Source organism: Patiria miniata, unplaced genomic scaffold, assembly GCF_015706575.1.
Source record: "Patiria miniata isolate m_02_andy unplaced genomic scaffold, ASM1570657v1 HiC_scaffold_9, whole genome shotgun sequence".
Taxonomy (NCBI): domain Eukaryota; kingdom Metazoa; phylum Echinodermata; class Asteroidea; order Valvatida; family Asterinidae; genus Patiria; species Patiria miniata.
Genome location: NW_024037076.1, coordinates 6,636,883 through 6,654,529, shown reverse-complemented (window position 1 = coordinate 6,654,529; position 17,647 = coordinate 6,636,883). Strand labels below are relative to the sequence as shown.

The following is a 17,647-nucleotide window of genomic DNA, read 5'->3' as shown; positions in this document are numbered from 1 at the left end:
TTCCACTATACAAACTTGACAAGGTTACAGACGCAGTTAATAATGACACAAATCTGAACAACTCGGGCATCCTTTAAATGTCCATAAAACTTTTAATAAATATTCATGAGGCACACCTGACACATAGTTAATATGTACATGACAAAAAAGCAGAACTCTGGTCTGATAAACACCAGCTGGGGCATCGAGAAAAGTATTCAGTACATGACCAAAAAAAAAAACCCTCTGCAGCACTTTAACCATTAGCATTTGTTTAACATTGTTCTACACTGTGTTTACTCCTTGATGAACCATAAAACCATGGAGTGCTTGGGCAGTTTGGGGCGGTATAAGGAGCAAGAGGCAGGGTGCTTTTGGGCAGTACATGGACTAAAAGGTTCATACATTGCTGCTCATCAAAGGACAATTTGAGATTCATGACAGAGGAAATATGAAAATTTAATATCAAATGTCACTACAAAGAAGTTTGGACCTTTGAAATAAATAACCACACAGAAATGTATAAATATCTAAGTGTGAAATACAAATTGCTGCAAAGCACTGAATTATAGTGGGGAAATGTATAAAGTTAAAACACTTCTCAATGCTGCACTGCCCTGATGATGGACGATTCGTCTGAACATTCGGCAACTTTCATAGATCATCAGTGAGCACTGTTTTAACCTAGTATATTTTTTCCATCATATCTAATTGTATCTGTCCCGACACTAACCTACAAGAGTGGTTTTACTGGTACATACAGAAAAATATGTGAGGTGACAATCAGTACACATCTACTTCAGAAGTGTCTCATCAGAATAGACTTGCAAACTATTCAGAAATTATATTCCTTGGTGCAAGTTACAAAATGACCTTCATACTCCAAGTACGTGTAAATACTGTATATACTGCCAAGAAATATCTGTCTATAATACATTCCTTTAACTATTGCAATTCACTTTGGAGGAAAACAATACAAAAATATTCACAAAATTCAAATAATTAATCACCCTGTATAAACATTAACTTTCTTACTAGCACTATTAATATGTTCAGTTCTTTATACAGGTAAAACTTAAGTGAAAACAAAATCAATAACCTTTAGACAACACATCTTTATTCTTCAAGTACTGACAAGAAATGTTGTAAAGGGTACTTACATTCTTGATGTGATGAAACATAAATGAGGAAAAATAACCCTTGATACAGTCTATATTGTATACAAAGACAAACAATCAATTTGAAGCATAGACACATTACAATAAATCAGGCATGTAACTGGGAAGTACCACTGAAAAAGAGGAAATTTCAAGCTTTACAAGACTCTGTAGTGCTTTTCTAAGTGTAAAATGAGGAAACAGCTCATCCAAGAGAAACCTGCACTCCTGATAAATGTAGGTATATTAATAAAGTAGCAAAATACATGTTCCTCATAGAAAATGCTATGAACTCTGATGCTGTCTACAAATAACATTGTCAAATTCTGTACGATGTGCAGAGTATCTGCACTGGGATGGCTATGCAGAGATTGTTTGTGTCGCACATAATACATGACCTGAATAAGATAGCCTGTAGATTATAGACAATGATAAACAGTGCAAAACTCCAACAATTACATCTCAGTATTTTCAAAACTTCACAAATTTCCCATGATTAGATTCAAATAATCTACACCTGGCAATATTCAGATTTAATCAACGGTGAACAATCACAATTACAGGTTATTTTGCTGACATAATGGAGAAATTGGTAATATTTTATATAAAATATATAACTTCTCTGAATTGAACTGTATGTCTAACTTGACCTTAACTGGTCATTTCTAGCTCACTGAAATTACCCAGTATATATACATGTAACATGTTGAACCCATGAGCACTTGTACTACATTGCATTACATTGTATTTATTCCTTGATGAAGCCATAAAATGTTTGAGCAGTTTGGGGCAGTATAGGGAGTAACAAGCAGGGCAGTCTGGGGCAGTATAGGGAGTAATGAGCAGGGCACTTTGGGGCAGTATAGGGAGTAATGAGCAGGGCACTTTGGGGCAGTATAGGGAGTAACATGCAGAGCAGTTTTGGGGCAGTATAGGGAGCAACAATCGGGGCAGTTTGGGGCAGTACAGGAACTTATGAGCTCATTGAAGTCATGGTGTAAAGATGTTATTTCACATCACATGCACAAGTTGTCCTGCGCTTTGTGACAGTACATGTACACGTAGGTGCTACAAGATTGACATCCTCTAGCATTGGCTGATTTAAGCAATTGACAGTACAGACAAGCTAATGATGGAAGGACAAAGCAACGGCAGTGAATCATGGCTAAAAGATGACACTGGCAATTTGAGGACATTGCCAAACAATAGGCCTATTTTGAATTTTGTTGACAAGGAACTGGCATTTTCATACATAATGCTTTGAGCACAAAAGATGGAATTTTCTCTGTGGATAAAAATTTTCTTTTTTTCTAACAAGAGTTTCTAATGTATATATTGTGTGTGTACATTTACATATCACTGGTACTGTGTGTAAACAATGCAGATTGGTGCCAGCTCCAGTATGATATTACGAAGCCTAAATTCATCTGCACAAGATATTTGTGATGGCCACCACCATTATAGTCAAACTACTGGGCATATGAACACACACGTAGTACTAGAGATTCACGTACATTGTACATGTAGGTGTCTGCATTTATCTCATGTCAAGGAACGACTGCTCACCACCCTCAATACTTGTATTAAAAGTTGCAATAAAATGTGAAGTTTAGGATTGATTTAATAGCATAAAATTGAATTAGTTATACAAACATTTAATCACTTTGGTTTCTAACTTCTCAATCATTATTTGGATACTTAGTTAAAGTTTACATTATCAATACACTTCAATGTCTTCTTATACGCCTCTTTATGTACACTTATTGCAGATAATTAGTCTTGCCACAAATAATAACCTTCCAGAAAGATAAACAATCCAGTATCACTCAAAATTGCATGATTTTAAATATTCAAGATCTATGTAAATGTACAGACATAGGTAAACCTTAAAATACCATTACTGTTGATTCAACCAAACTCAATATGTCAACAATGAGGTCACATTACACACTACACCAGTGACATGACTAAGATGATGAATACTGAGGTGGCACCCCACTCATGCCTCATCAACATGTCACATAGGTTCTTAATAATATATAATATAGTTTTATGAGAGGTACAAAGTTTAATTATCCTGGCTTACTCTGCTGAAAAGAAAACAGTGCTATCAGGACACATGTACTTGGGTCATTCCATGAATTTGGGGTCCAAAAGGGTGCTATTTTTTGTGCCCCTGTTACAACTGACCTGTGTAATTTGCCATTCGAGTATCGTTAAAATTAACTTCATACTATTTTTGTATTTGTTTGACTTTGCTTTACAGTTAATCACTCTTGGAGATACAAGGCATTAAATATGTGTCCTGAATTACAAAATCGTATACATCAGATGTAACAGGGACACAAAAACTGGACCCCAAATTGATAGAATGATCCCTTTACAGTCACCTTTTCTTCAGTCTGATTCCTTTTTAACAGATGTCTAGTTATATAGGACTAGCACAGATGTAAGGTGTTGACATAAATACATACACAAGATCTCATTCTGCCCAATCATGTTCATTAAAAATATTGTATATTTTTAATGTGTATACATGTATATACAAATACATGTACTGATGAGACGGCCACAAAAAAACCCCCAAAAAACCTCTGTAAAAACATAATAGTTCAACTATAGCATACATGCCAAGTTTCCAGCTTAACACAGATTGTACTTTTACTATCTGTGAATTTGGTGTTTTTTTTACATCAGATTCAGCCGGAGGCAGTGGTTAGAAAAGATATTCTCGAGTGGCCAACAAACTGATGTACCGATGTCAAGCACAATCATAATTGTGACAGGGTTCATGGCTGATGGAGTATGTGAGTGTGTTGTAGTACTCGTACACCGTACTCACACTCAAGTACCACTCGAGTACCGTTTTGAGCAATTCGGCAGTTCTTGGTACTCGGAACAAAGAACTCGACTACAACACTGGTATGTGACTAAGCAAGTTGGCATGTATAGATAGAGTGCATTCAGCAGCCATCTTGGAGGTGTGTTTTGTGTCTACTCATGCGTATCCCTGTAGCATATATTACACATCAAAGATGCAGTGCAAAGGCTCTATTCACAGGAAACAAATCATTAAAGATTAGTTTGCCCACCAAGTCATATCCAAAGGGCTACTTCATCAGGAGCTCAGGGTCCCATGTTATATGGCTCTGCTTACTACAGAATTCTGCACTTATAATCACCATTTTGTGCTTACAGTGCTAACACAGAACCTCTGCACTAACTCTGTAAGCACAGAATTCCTTTTGCATGATGCGAGGTCCAAACTCCATGCTTACCCAGGAAATTTGCTTATCAACAGGACTTAATTTTAATGCAATGGTTTACAAATGTAATAGTGCAGCTTCTTCACTTATTGTGCACAGAGCCAGAAAACCTGGGCCCAGATAACTCTTGCAATATTGTTGTACCCCTTACAATACTCATTCTGATTCAAACATCAAGCCTCCTGTCAATAAACCTGAGATGCTATGACATGACAATGTTTACTACATGTATGTGACATTACAGTGCTGTAGGGGAGTCCTTTTCAAAGGCTCCCAAGAATACTGACATATAACTAGTGCAGCATGAACGACCACAACCGACATAACCATAGCTCTGGACACTAGCCTTCGAATCTACACGGTATTTGCAAAAGGACTTGGACCCTAGTCAGTCTTCATTCATTTTGAATGATCAACACACTTAAATTAAGTACTCAGTCATCATAGGCTTGGTACTGATTGTAGTTGCAGTACACTGTGCTCAGGAACTCTCAAAAGAACCACACTGCAATACTGTTGCAGTATAAAAAAGAAGTTCATGATGACGTCACGTTTTGAATGGCATTCTGACCGTTCCCGCACACTCAATGTAAACAAAACGTCTCTCACTGCACAGCTACTGAAGACGCAGTGATTATGACATCATCATGAAAATTCTGTCTATAGGAACCAGGTGAGAATTATGTCATGCATTCTGTCATGATGACGCTGGATTCTGTTATTTAAAAAAAAAGGCTCTACAATATATAAATGGAAATTGTTTCCACTTTGTTGGAGGAAGACATGTAGAAAGTGATGGAAATGGTTTCTGTCTGTCCCCATCTGGATCCATGCATGTATAAATGGTGAAGACTGTCTAATGTTATTACTCCTTGGGCTACTCCACCTGCATCAGAAGTGGACTTTCAATTCATTTTTAGTACTGGTCATTTTCCATTCAGAAGCCAAATGTCCATATTGGAATTTCAGAAAATCTTAAGCCAACAGAACCTCCAAAGAATCGTTTGAACAAGATTAAAAAAATACTTGAGAAACAAAATAAGTTACTACATGTGTAAGTATTCCCTTGCCTGAGATAACATTAACTCTGACTTTGAAAACGCTGTATTCCAACACAAGTTAAGACCATGAACATCCACATGTGGATGGACATTGCACCTCTGAACAATAACATCTTAGAATTTGTGCTCACTTAAGTATTGCAGCTCCTGCTCATCAAGAATCTCTTTAGCCTCTCATACCAGGCCATCATAGAGTGACAATGCTTGCACAATGGTTGGGTCCTCCTTAGATCCATTCTGAAACTCCTCCTTTGTCAATTTATCATCCTTGTTCTGAAATAAATAAGAGCAAAAGACATTCATCTTTGAGCACACTGGAAAGCTTGATGCTGCTAATTGACTGGTCCAACAGCAACAGAGGATGCATGCAACCCTGTGTGCACTCCATGTGTAAACAGAAGATGGCGTTTCTTGACCACTTCAAATAGCTCTGAATGAATGGCATTTTATACTCAAACTGCACATGGATGTCTGAGAAGCACGTTTCTCCAGATTTTTTAATGGTAATACAATGAATAAGTTAACTTACACAACAATGATACAAAATACTGTCAGTATGTGTGTGGATGAAGTATAGGTGGTGCAATAAACTTGGTTTTTTTAACAACTGGGTGTTCTGAGTGTGGTTTCCTTGTCAAGTAAACCCAACATCGGTATTGAGAGGGTTAATTACATGTATATAATTACACCTCATACACATTTATAAACCAAACGCATTTTTTTTATTGATGGATGTTTCAATGTGTCAGGGAAGTAAAGGTAGCTACCCAGCACACGTGATGCAGGCACTATCGCCCAACTGGTGGGTTCTACCAAGGAAGTACAAAACAAATGTAGTACCTCTCGATTAGTTCCTACCGGTATGCTCCTAATAATGCAACAATCGTGATCGCAAGTGAGGTCGCGATAGATAAATAATAATTATATGTATTCTGTGGGAGGGATTTCATATCAAAGTTTCTTACTTTTAACGGATCTAAATATGTATGGGGTGTAAAAAACAAATTCGGGAAGCAGTGTAAAATGACTGGTTCCCACATGTTGGCTGATTTTGACTACATGTACCTCCCTATGCTTTGCATCAGGAGGCAGTCAACTCAGCAAACACTTTGGGACCAATATTTATACATTGGTTGGATTTGAGGGGGATACAAGAATATTGCACAAGCTATTCGACTTGTGCCAATACTGTTATAGCGAGTGCAATTTATTTGTACTATGTGGAAGCTGGATACAAATATTATTGTTATATTGTGTGCTTGGATGCTGTAATTTCATTGGTTTTGAACAGCCACGTGTCTGGTCTATAAAAACGCATGTAACACTCTTACATAGAGATCAGTGATATTGCACTGCGTCCGTTGCACACGTTACATGCGCGTATGGACCCTGCCTGCGCGCTAGCTTCGAGCAATGAGAACTGCGAACCGCTCAGTCTCATGTCCGACAGGTTATATCAAAGTGGGTTTAATTTATTTCTCACACAGTAATTAGTAACAACCATTTATCATTTTGACTTATTGGCACGATATAACAATAACAATTGTTGACTGCTGTGATATGGGATACGCCGTTTTAACCCCCTCGGGGCACCCCCTCAGGTGTTACAAACATCTTATCCCACGTCACAGCAGTCAACAACCGTTGTTTTATTTGTACAAAAATGTATATTATTGCCTTGTCATACATACCTTATCCATGAGGGCAAATATTCTATCCACCCTCTTCTGTGGCGTATTCTCCTCCTCTGGTAGACTGACCATATTGCCTACCATCTGATAGATAGCATCTACAATGTTTAACATCTCCTCACGTGTAATGAAGCCATCATGGTCCAGATCATACAGCCGAAACGCCCCTAATCATGGATGATAATCAATTAAATGAGTGCTGAATATCATGAAGCTGCTCACTAGAAGATACTGCAAACTGTTGCATAATTCATCTCTGAACCAGCCACAATCAATATCATCCCATGACAATTTGAGTTGGCAATCTGGTTTTGCTTCAAAGCAAATATTTTCTACAAATTGTGTTTGTGCTTGACAAAAGTTTACAAAATGATGACTATTAATATCTGCAAAACTTGACCAGACAGTGAATTTGAGTCTCTATCTGAGACCAAGTAGTTTAAGATATTATCCACAAAGCATGGAATCTTGCCAAGTCAACAATGAATTTGCACGTAAAATGACAAACTGACTAAGTTGGATCTGCATTAACTGGCTAAAGCAGACATTTTCACACATGTCTGTGGGGACTGGCTTCAGTCACTTCCATAGATGCATGTGATATTACCAGCTGAAGCCAAGAAATTTGGATGCAGAATAGCATGAATAGAATAGAAAATACTTTATTAATCCATCAAGGAAATTAAATTTTCTCACCGGTACAGTACAATAGAGAATGAGTACTTAACAAAAACTCTAAAAATTACAATGCTATCACAAAAACACAAACATTTACAATTATCTTCAAGTAAACTTGAATCCTCGATCCTGATTGGGCGATCCATGGCAACAAGCCGTGCTACATATAACCATGTAGTACGGCCACGGTTCATACTGCACTCCGCGTATTCCACTGTTCCAAGATGCGATAGCCATTCCGTACAAACCACGCACGTGTAATAGGATAAGCACTTTGTGTACAGCGTGCGTTTCATCTTTATTGTGCGTCAAGTTTGCTTGAAGATAAATTCGTTATCACGCTCGCAGAACACGGAAAATGTAGTGCGTCTGTGTCCCACATACCTTCGGCCTCGTGGTACATATGTGGGACACAGACGCACTACATTATTCCGTGTTCCACTCCCGCTCGCGGGATAACTAACATAATATTATGATTAAGGTTATACAATATTGAATGTAATTAAAAACATGTAAAAACTACTTCTCTGTCACTGTCTGTAATTCTTAAAAATAAAATAACTAACGCTTAAAATTGGAATTGTGAAGTGAGATGGTATAAATGATCGTGGGTGTCATGATTTTGTCCCAGATTTCGGCACTCTCATCCTACCACTACGCGGAAGGATTTGTCTGGCAAGAATTTCATGTAATGGAGGACTCTCATCATTCCAAAGCGAGCAATATGCAGTTTCCAAACGACGGTGATAGACCGAGTCTACCTCATCCCGACACTCACCGATCACCCTATGATTAGTGTTTAAATACATGTATACCAGTAGAAGGTACATGTACATTTTAATAATCGTTTTTGTTTGTAATTTGAGAAAAAAAACACAACCATATTTAGATACATGTACTTACAGTCTAGTTTCTCGTCAATGTTGCCCCTTGATGTGACTGATAATGCTCTGATGAACTCTGCAAATTCTATTGCCCCGTCCTAGACACACAAAGAAGCAAATAGTTGATCCATTCCTATCAGAAATGTTTCGCCCATTGTATGCCATAAAAGAAACACTGCATTCTCAATGTAATTCACACAATGCGATTCTGCTGCACAACTTAGTGTTGCAAGCTCCATTGCTAATACACCAGTACAGTGAACCATCTTTAGTGTATCTGAGATGATATTACTATTTTACTCATAAACATGGAATTTGGCATGTAGCAAAATAGCTCAAAAAGTCTGGTAGTAGCGTCACATTTACATTTACTTGGGTAAAGATGCAATTCAAGAACACCCCAAGAAAGATTATGTTGCATGTGACCCTTCGACCCCTGGCTTCAGATGTATGACAAGATAGAGCTATTATTGCAATTTGCTGAATGACATTGTTTCATAGCCAAGTTTTATGACACTGACCAACAAATGCACTACAAAATTGTTTGATCTCTTGTCAAATATTGGGTTTCATACACCTGACCTGCATACGAAGCATCGTGCAAGAGCACGTAACCGTGGTGATATGATCTTTTGCAACGATCCTTTTGCATTATTAGACTGTTGATAAGGGAATAACAGTGTGAGGAGCCGGTCTTCACTGCGTGATAATGACCGGGTGTGGGGGTGACCGCTGTTAATGGACCGAGACGAAGTCGAGGTCCATTAACAGCAGTCACCCCCACATCCGGTCATTATCACGCAGTGAAGACCGGATCCTCACACTGTTATTCCCATTAATAAGTACCTTTATAACGAAATAAACAGTTAAAATGCACCAATTTAGTGACTTTTTTCCGGCGATATTTCCAGACTTTTTTGTGTTCATGTTCATGGGCCATATTTTAGCTTAACAGCTATAACGACGTAAACTCAACAGAAACTGCTGCCGTAGCGAAACAAATTACAACAATGTTTTCATATCTTTACCTGATGGAGGAAGCTGAAATCTCGTTACACATTCCTTGTGTCCGGAATTACAAAGATGCTTGGTTTAGGAAAGGATTATGTCGGTGGGTGAAGTGTTTCAAAGAAAATAAATCGTAGATCTACGCTTTCGTCGTAAACATCCTCAGTATATACTGCACTGCTGTACGATGTCGTTTAAAAACTTCCTTCCGCGCGCGCGCACGCACGCATCTCTAGCAACGGTGTTGCGTACGCGCGCGTCAGTCTCACACGATGGGGGTTGAGCACATGTGCAGTGCTCAATTGTTAAAAGCTACCGCAGGACTGTTACTATATTTTGACCAATCATTGGCTTGCATGGGGCTGAACGGGGCTTGATCAATGCTGGTTCATGGGCCATTTATTCGCTTGATCTTTGAAGCCGGTCCATTATCACCGTTAATGACCGGCCACGTGATCGAGTCTCGACCAATCAGAAACCATCAACTCTCCAAGGTATTTATTAATAAGTTTTGATAACAAGGTCTCACACATAATCCAAAGACAGGAGAATTTGAGAGAGAAAAGTAAAGCTCAAAGATGTTTTCTATGAACTTTTAAGTGACTTACACTGTTTTCATCAAAGACATTGAATACAAAAGAGGAAAATTTGGTGGCGTCTCCAGTGGGGAAATACTGCTGGTATATTTTGGAGAATTCCTGTATGAAAGAAGAAAGCAGGAAAGAACAACAGTGAGAACATTACGATAGAAAAACTAACAATGTACATATCTATGCTTTCTTGTAGACTGTGGAAATGTACATAAACAATGACAACTTGAAGTAAAAGTGTCTTTTAACCCTAACCTTGCCATATCCTCCAAAATCCTTTTTGCAAAATGGAGCATTTTGCAGGATTGAGGCTGTAGTGCACATGTATGCATTTTTTACAAGGAGGCAGTTAGAGGATTTTGCAGGACTGAGGTTGCATCCCAGCAAAAATGCCTTCGGGAGTTAGGGTCAATTAAAGTGTACCAAGCACATTCATGAAGTCTACAGTGCACATAATATTATATGCACAACATTTACAATAAAATTACAGCCTATTTACATATACATGCATGCACATCAGTTTACAGTTTCAGAATTAAATCCAGACCAACCTAAAAAATCTGTGGGGAGGGAACTGAACTAGTCGGAGGGTACACGGGTGTTTGGAAAATTTTTAAAAATGGGGGAACTTCTCAATCATCTAGCTTTCTAAACAATTGTACACACATTCAAAAACTCTCTCAAAATTATGACACCAACCACAAAGGGAAACTTGTATAAGATTGATGGTTGTCAAGACCTGTGAAGTAAGCAATTGGAAGTGACCCAGTGTGAAAGTGACTTTGTACATTTTGCTCCTACCGGTGCAACATTGTACTACAGTGTACATCTGAAAATTATTATACAGCTAAAAAAAAAAGGGCCAATTAGAAAGCACTCGGAGAGCCCAAACCTCCGCCAAGGCTAAACAATTCCCCGCCATATCGTCAGTACACCCAAAAGAAATACTCGCATGTCCACTAGACTTCCATATTGTAAACCATAACTGAAAAATTACGTTAGTTTTTTTATAGGCCTAATTCTTCTACACCCTAGGGTTGCAGACCAGTAAATCGGTCCGAAATTGCCTACGCCGGCCAAATCACGATTTGTATGCCCTCAAAATCTTCATTATTTGAGCATGCTGTGGGCCGTGAACTTGAGGGTTTGTAAAAAATATGGGTGGAAGCCGTGCACAGGACTGTGAGCTTGTAGTTCCGTTCAATTTGGATGAGATTGGGGCCCTTAAAGTGCTCTATCTTGCAATGGAGTGTAGTCATCATTTTTCAAAATGGCAGTGGGCTTCAGGACTATTTTCAGGGGTGATCATCTTCGGATGGAAATTTCTCCTTAAAGTCATCAGTTGACCCCCCGTAAATTGAAAAGAAAATGAAAGCTGATGAAATAAGCTTTAATTTGATGTGTGTTTCGAACACCTTGGAGAGTTGTGAGTATTTTTCCCGAATTTCTGAAGTGGGAGCATTTACCATTGGGGTCTATGGAAGTTTATTTACTGACCAGTCTGCAACCCTAGGGACTGCCCCTTTAACTTTAACTGTGTGTGAGCTATGTACTGCAGAGGTCAACGGGTCAAGCATATGTGGCATTTTACTTGACCTTGGACTGTATATAGTGTATACATAAAAGATGCACATTCCCCACTCCCCCATACTATCAAATGGTACAGTCCACTGACCTGTTGGTTTCAATGGTGTGTGTGTTATGCGCTCATAGGGTTGCAGACCAGTAAATAAACTTCCATAGACCCCAATGATAACTGCTCCCACTTCAGAAATTCGGGAAAAATACTCAGAACTCTCCAAGGTGTTCGAGACACACATCATATTAAAGCTTATTTCATCATCTTTCATTTTCTTTTCAGTTTACGGGGGGGGGGGGGGGGGGGGGGGGTCAACTGATGACTCTTAGGAGAAATTCCAATTCGAAGATGATCACCCCTTAAAATAGTCCTGAAGCCCATCGCCATTTTGAAAAACGATGCCAACACTCCATTGCAAAATAGAGCGCTTTTAGTGTCCCAATTTCATCCAAATTGAACAGAACTACAAGCTCACAGTCCTGTGCACGGCTTCCACCCATATTTTTTACAAATCCTTTAGTTCATGGCCCACAGTATGCTCAAATACTGAAGATTTTGAGGGCATACAAATCGTAATTTGGCCGGCATGGGCTATTTCGGAAATACTGGAAATACTTGTACGGTATGAGGAAGGATGTATTTAACTCATATTTCATTAAAAAATTGGGAGAAAAAAATCTGTCAGTTTGATATCTGGCCTGAAAACAACACCTCTGTTTGCGGCTTCCTTGCTGTATAGGGCGCCCCCAACGGGAGTAAATTGAATTCCAGCTCCTTTCCACCCCCAAATCACCGCCCCCCCCCTCCATTTTCCCTCGAAATTTCTGTAATCGGATGACAGTCTATCGGCCCCCTGCAGATTTGGGCGCATTTTTTGCGGAACCGCCATTGGAAACCCCTTTGAAACGCGGCCACCCCCCCCCCCCAGGTCACGCCCCCCTGAAAAACCACTGTCGTGGAATATTTTGACAATGAACGATGGACGACGCCATTTTGAAATTACAGGTTGCAGACCAGTAAATAAACTTCCATTGACCCCAATGATAAATGCTCCCACTTCAGAAATTCGGAAAAAATACTCACAACTCTCGAAGTTGTTCGAGACACACATCAAATTAAAGCTTATTTCACCATCTTTCATTTTCTATTCAATTTACGGGGGGTCAACTGATGACTTTTAGGAGAAATTTCCATCCGAAGATGATCACCCCTTAAAATAGTCCTGAAGCACATCGCCATTTTGAAAAATGATGCCTACACTCCATTGCAAAATAGAGCGCTGTTAGGGCCCCAATTTCATCCTAATTGAACGGAACTACAAGCACACAGTCCTGTGCACGGCTCCCACCCATATTTTTTACATATCCTCTAGTTCATGGCCCACAGTATGCTCAAATACTGAGGATTTTGAGGGCATGCAAATCGTGATTTGGCCGGGGTAGGCAATTTGGGACCGATTTACTGGTCTGCAACCATAGACTGCACGCTGCGAGCATTACCCACACACTGGCAATCTTTTTTGCTCAAAAAGTGGTGAAGAATCCTTTAAAAAAATCCTGAATCCACATCCAGATCACTTCCAAAATCTAATAGATTTGCACTTGTACCAAGGACCACCCCTTAAAAAATGCTCATGAAAATCCGTCCATAACTTTTTGAGTTAATTGTTCACAAACAAACCAACTAACCAAACAACACACAAACCAACACCGGTGAAAACATAGGCTAACCTCCTAATAACGGAGGTAAATAAGATTAAGAAGCTACATGCACATGGCCTCCTCCTAGATCCTGTTCATGTGCAACTACTCCTCCATGGTCTACTGGAGTGCCCTACAGACCACAACTGGTGCATATTCAGCTCACTTCTTCTGGCCTGCCAAGTACATGTATGATTATTGTGTTGACAGTGCTAGATCATTAGCTGGTATAATTGCTGCCTTAGGATAGGACTTGGGAGAGATTGATGGCAATAGAATGGCTTCTTGGCATTCTGCCATGCCAGCGGTGCCCATCCAACAGTTCAATGATATGCAGGTCGTTCAACGAAAATCCCATTAACCCCATTTCCTAATCTTCATCCTGTTACAGTATACATACATGTACACCAGGTTCCTTCTGACTGCACTGGGGATCCTTGGTTGGTAAATAGCCTGCTGTGTAACTCTAAAATTGGGCTTCCTTTTAAGATAAATTATATTGGGGCAAATTGAGAGTGCTTTTGTTGTTTCTGAAATTTCCAACATGTACAGCAAAGAGTTCATGGGAACACAGCATGACCTTCATATCTCATTCTCTGTTTAAAACTGTACTTGATTTTTTTATCAGGCAAAACACAATATCTTTTAACTTTTGAGAAAGTTATAGGGCCCAATGTTTCAATCCAAGCAGACAAATTCTTTCTCATTATTTACAAACATTTACAACATGCTGTGAGGCCAGACTGTTTTTCTGGATGAGACATTAAAAAAATTAATGGGCTTTGTTCTTCAAAAACATAATGTTCAATCTCTGACCTGAATTTTCTCAACATGCCAAGTACAAGAGAGGATGTTTTGCTATAAACAGGCTGCAGTAGATTGTACGGTACATTGTACTTGTAGCATGCTATTACATTTGGTTCAATTCACAGGTTGGAATTAATTAGATTATTAGCAAACTGTACTTTTCCCAGGAGTCTCCATTTTGCGTGTGTAAACATTGGTCAAGCTTACATGTAATTACCTGGTCACAACAGCTTGCCATGCGACCCCACCGGAGTGACATTATATCACACTTTAATTACTTCAGGCTAATTCGGCACACATTGCATGGATGACAACCCGTTCAATACTTGTCACTTAACGCATTATTAAAAACACCCTCAGGCTGGATATAAATGAAAGAGTGCCCAGTACATTTCAGCAATTTGTCAGGGTGGGCATCAATTTGATGTCATTTCAATGTGGAACTGGTTCCAATATGTTGCACAGCGTATGCCAGATATCTCCATACCGGATGGTGACTAGTGATTGATGTTCCCATCTGATGCTTCCCATTCACTCTTTGCAAAGGAACACCATACTGAGAAAAAAAACTAGGTTGAACTTGCACCAGAACCGGTACTTGCAAAACAAATTCTCTTTGGCATTCATACTGTAGGTTTATGAGCCGTTACGCAAGAACTGATTCAAGTTGCAGAAGCTTACCCGTGAAAGCTCTCTTTCAACCAAACCAATTCACGAATCTTTGATACAGAAAAAGGCTGAATCAATATCCCATCGTCTTCAGCCAGACAGCATTATTACCCTCTTTTATTTCACTAACAGTTCATTATAAAAATGCTCTCATGTAGACCACAGAATGTTTGAATAATATGTCAGATGCATACATACATTGTTTGCTTCATTACTCCGGTGTTATGCTTATTTTTGGGCAAGACATAAAAAGGGCCATCACAAACTGGATATTTCCCTTAAGGAACCAAATTTCTATATCAAGGAAACACAATAAAATATTCCATGCACTCTAATTGAAAGCATTGATTCTCTAAAGAATACTACGACAAATATTTCTCTGAACTCTACAGCACAGAGGAAACAGAGGAAACGTGATCCCTTATCTATCCTCCGTATGCTCAGAGGGACGTCATGACGTAAGCAAATACCTGCCTGTCAAACTACATAAATCTCATTCAGTCTTGTACCATACATACAATGTAACTGCCATGCAAAAGGCATTTGTAATCCACTTGGAAAAACAGTAATCAAAGCAAGTGAAATATTTTAGAATGCGCCAAAAAAAAAAATCATCAGAAAACATTAAGCTTGATGATGATGTGATGAAAAGTTGTAATCTATCAAATTATAAAAAAAAGCCACACAACTGTTTACTGGCAGAGATCTTGAGTTTTATTTCAGTGTGTCACATAAAGGGAACCCCTCAACCACATATTGCATCCAATCTCTTGACACCAACTTTTTGACATCCTCTTCAAAGACTCAAAGGCCTTTGTGGAAGATCATGTTAATATCAAAACACCCGGCCTTTATACTTTAATAATTGTGGTTTACAAATAGAAAGCAGTTATTATCCTTTCTAAAACAAAACAAAATCTGAATATGAACGAGATGTGAAGATTCTCTGAAAGAAAATAAACTGTAACCACAATGACACAGATTCTAAATATGTACCAGGCTTCCTGTGGATTATGAAACGCAAAGCAGCTCACATGCCCTGTAGCAGAGCGTCCACAAACATTCCTCTGACTCTGCCGTGTTTCATATCAGTTTGTTTTTTCTACTCCTATTTAGAACGTCTGCTACAAATTCAAAGAAAAGTGAAATCCAATTATAGACTGGACATCCTGATACTATTTGCAGAACTATTGTGACTATAATATGCAGGGGCTGTTTCCTAAAAAATCCTTCCATAGAAATAAAAACTGTGCATGGACCCCTTTTTATTTCTATTCACTTTCTTATTATTTTGGCCCGTGATCTACATCTACAGGCCAAAATCAATCATATTCTGCCTAACTTGTGTGTGATTTTTACTGGTTTCAGTGTCATTACTGTAAATGTTTACTTAATACAAGAACAGAATATTTGAATGTTTTATAACACTCTTAAATCTTGCTATTAACCCAGTCAAAAACAAAAGAAATTCTGTGAAATTAATGAATTCTCTTATCTTTTTTAATTTCACTACCGCCCACCATTGCGATATTCTTAGCCAGGGTAATATTGATAACACACTTATCAAAACATGCCCCACAGTGCAGGAGACATGACACCACACCAGGCCCGGTAATAAATAACTGCCTAGGGTTCAAGCCAGGACAAGTTCAGCACTCAGGAATATATCCTGCCAATTTGGCACATTCTGTGGCTCATCCCAATGTGTGAATCCTCTGAACACATGTACATTATGCAGAGATGTTGACAGATTGGGAAAATCTAGTAATGCACTGTATTCACTTTTGACAGCAATCAAGTTTAAGCTCATGGGTGATAATGTGGCTAGCACGCGTGTCGGATCAAATCTGGATTTGAATAGTTTATGAATGAAGTCGAAATACAATTTTTTTTTTAAAGGGAAGATACAACATTTGCAAACATCACAAAACGAAATGATCAAATTATCATGGAATACCTTATTGGGTTGTTAGGGAATGACAGTCTAAAGCATCCTGTAAAATCGTGGCTCCTGGTGTGCTGACATTTTCAAGAAAAATGGTATTTTTTCCAACGCTGGTCGGCCGACCAGCGTTGGAGAAAACTGGCTTTTTTTTTAAAAACTGCTTGCAAACTCTTTGCTGCAAAAACTCTTTGCAAAGTTGATAACACACCTGTGAAGGGGTACAAGCCTGCTGGACTGATTCTCTGACCTTACAATTCCCCAAACTCTATAAATTCTCCATTTCATCTTAATTTGGGTCAGGGAACCAGACTACAAGAACATGAATGGTTTTCCTGGGTTTTCCAGCATCTTCAAGCCCAAAACGTGCAACAAGTCATTTTAACAATGTGTGCTAAAACATCCAAATCCTCCAAATCCATTTATTTATGAAAATTAAAGCAACAGCAAATGTTGTACATTCCCTTTAAGGTGTGCATTTCCCATTTGCGATAAATGCAATTTAAAAAGCCATCTTGATTACTGCCAAGCTTTACAAGAATTACACTGAAGAGAATAAAATTGAACCTGTGTGAATGTAACAATGGCCAGGTTAATTGGTTTTATCCAAGATCCCATTCATCAATTATTGTCTTT

General features: G+C 38.7%; 1 protein-coding gene across 1 annotated transcript in view; it reads right to left on the bottom strand.

Annotated features, from left to right (window-relative positions):
• Positions 1–68: 68 nt before the first annotated feature.
• Positions 69–17,647, bottom strand: part of LOC119720619 (neuronal calcium sensor 1-like) — a 33,003-nt gene continuing 15,424 nt past the window's right edge. The window contains exons 4-7 of the mRNA XM_038190366.1: positions 10,333–10,422; positions 8,736–8,814; positions 7,155–7,321; positions 69–5,736 (exon numbers count right to left, since the gene is read on the bottom strand). Of these exons, the coding sequence (XP_038046294.1) occupies positions 5,638–5,736; positions 7,155–7,321; positions 8,736–8,814; positions 10,333–10,422 (435 nt within the window). The 3' untranslated portion in view covers positions 69–5,637. The remainder of the gene's footprint in view (positions 5,737–7,154; positions 7,322–8,735; positions 8,815–10,332; positions 10,423–17,647) is intronic.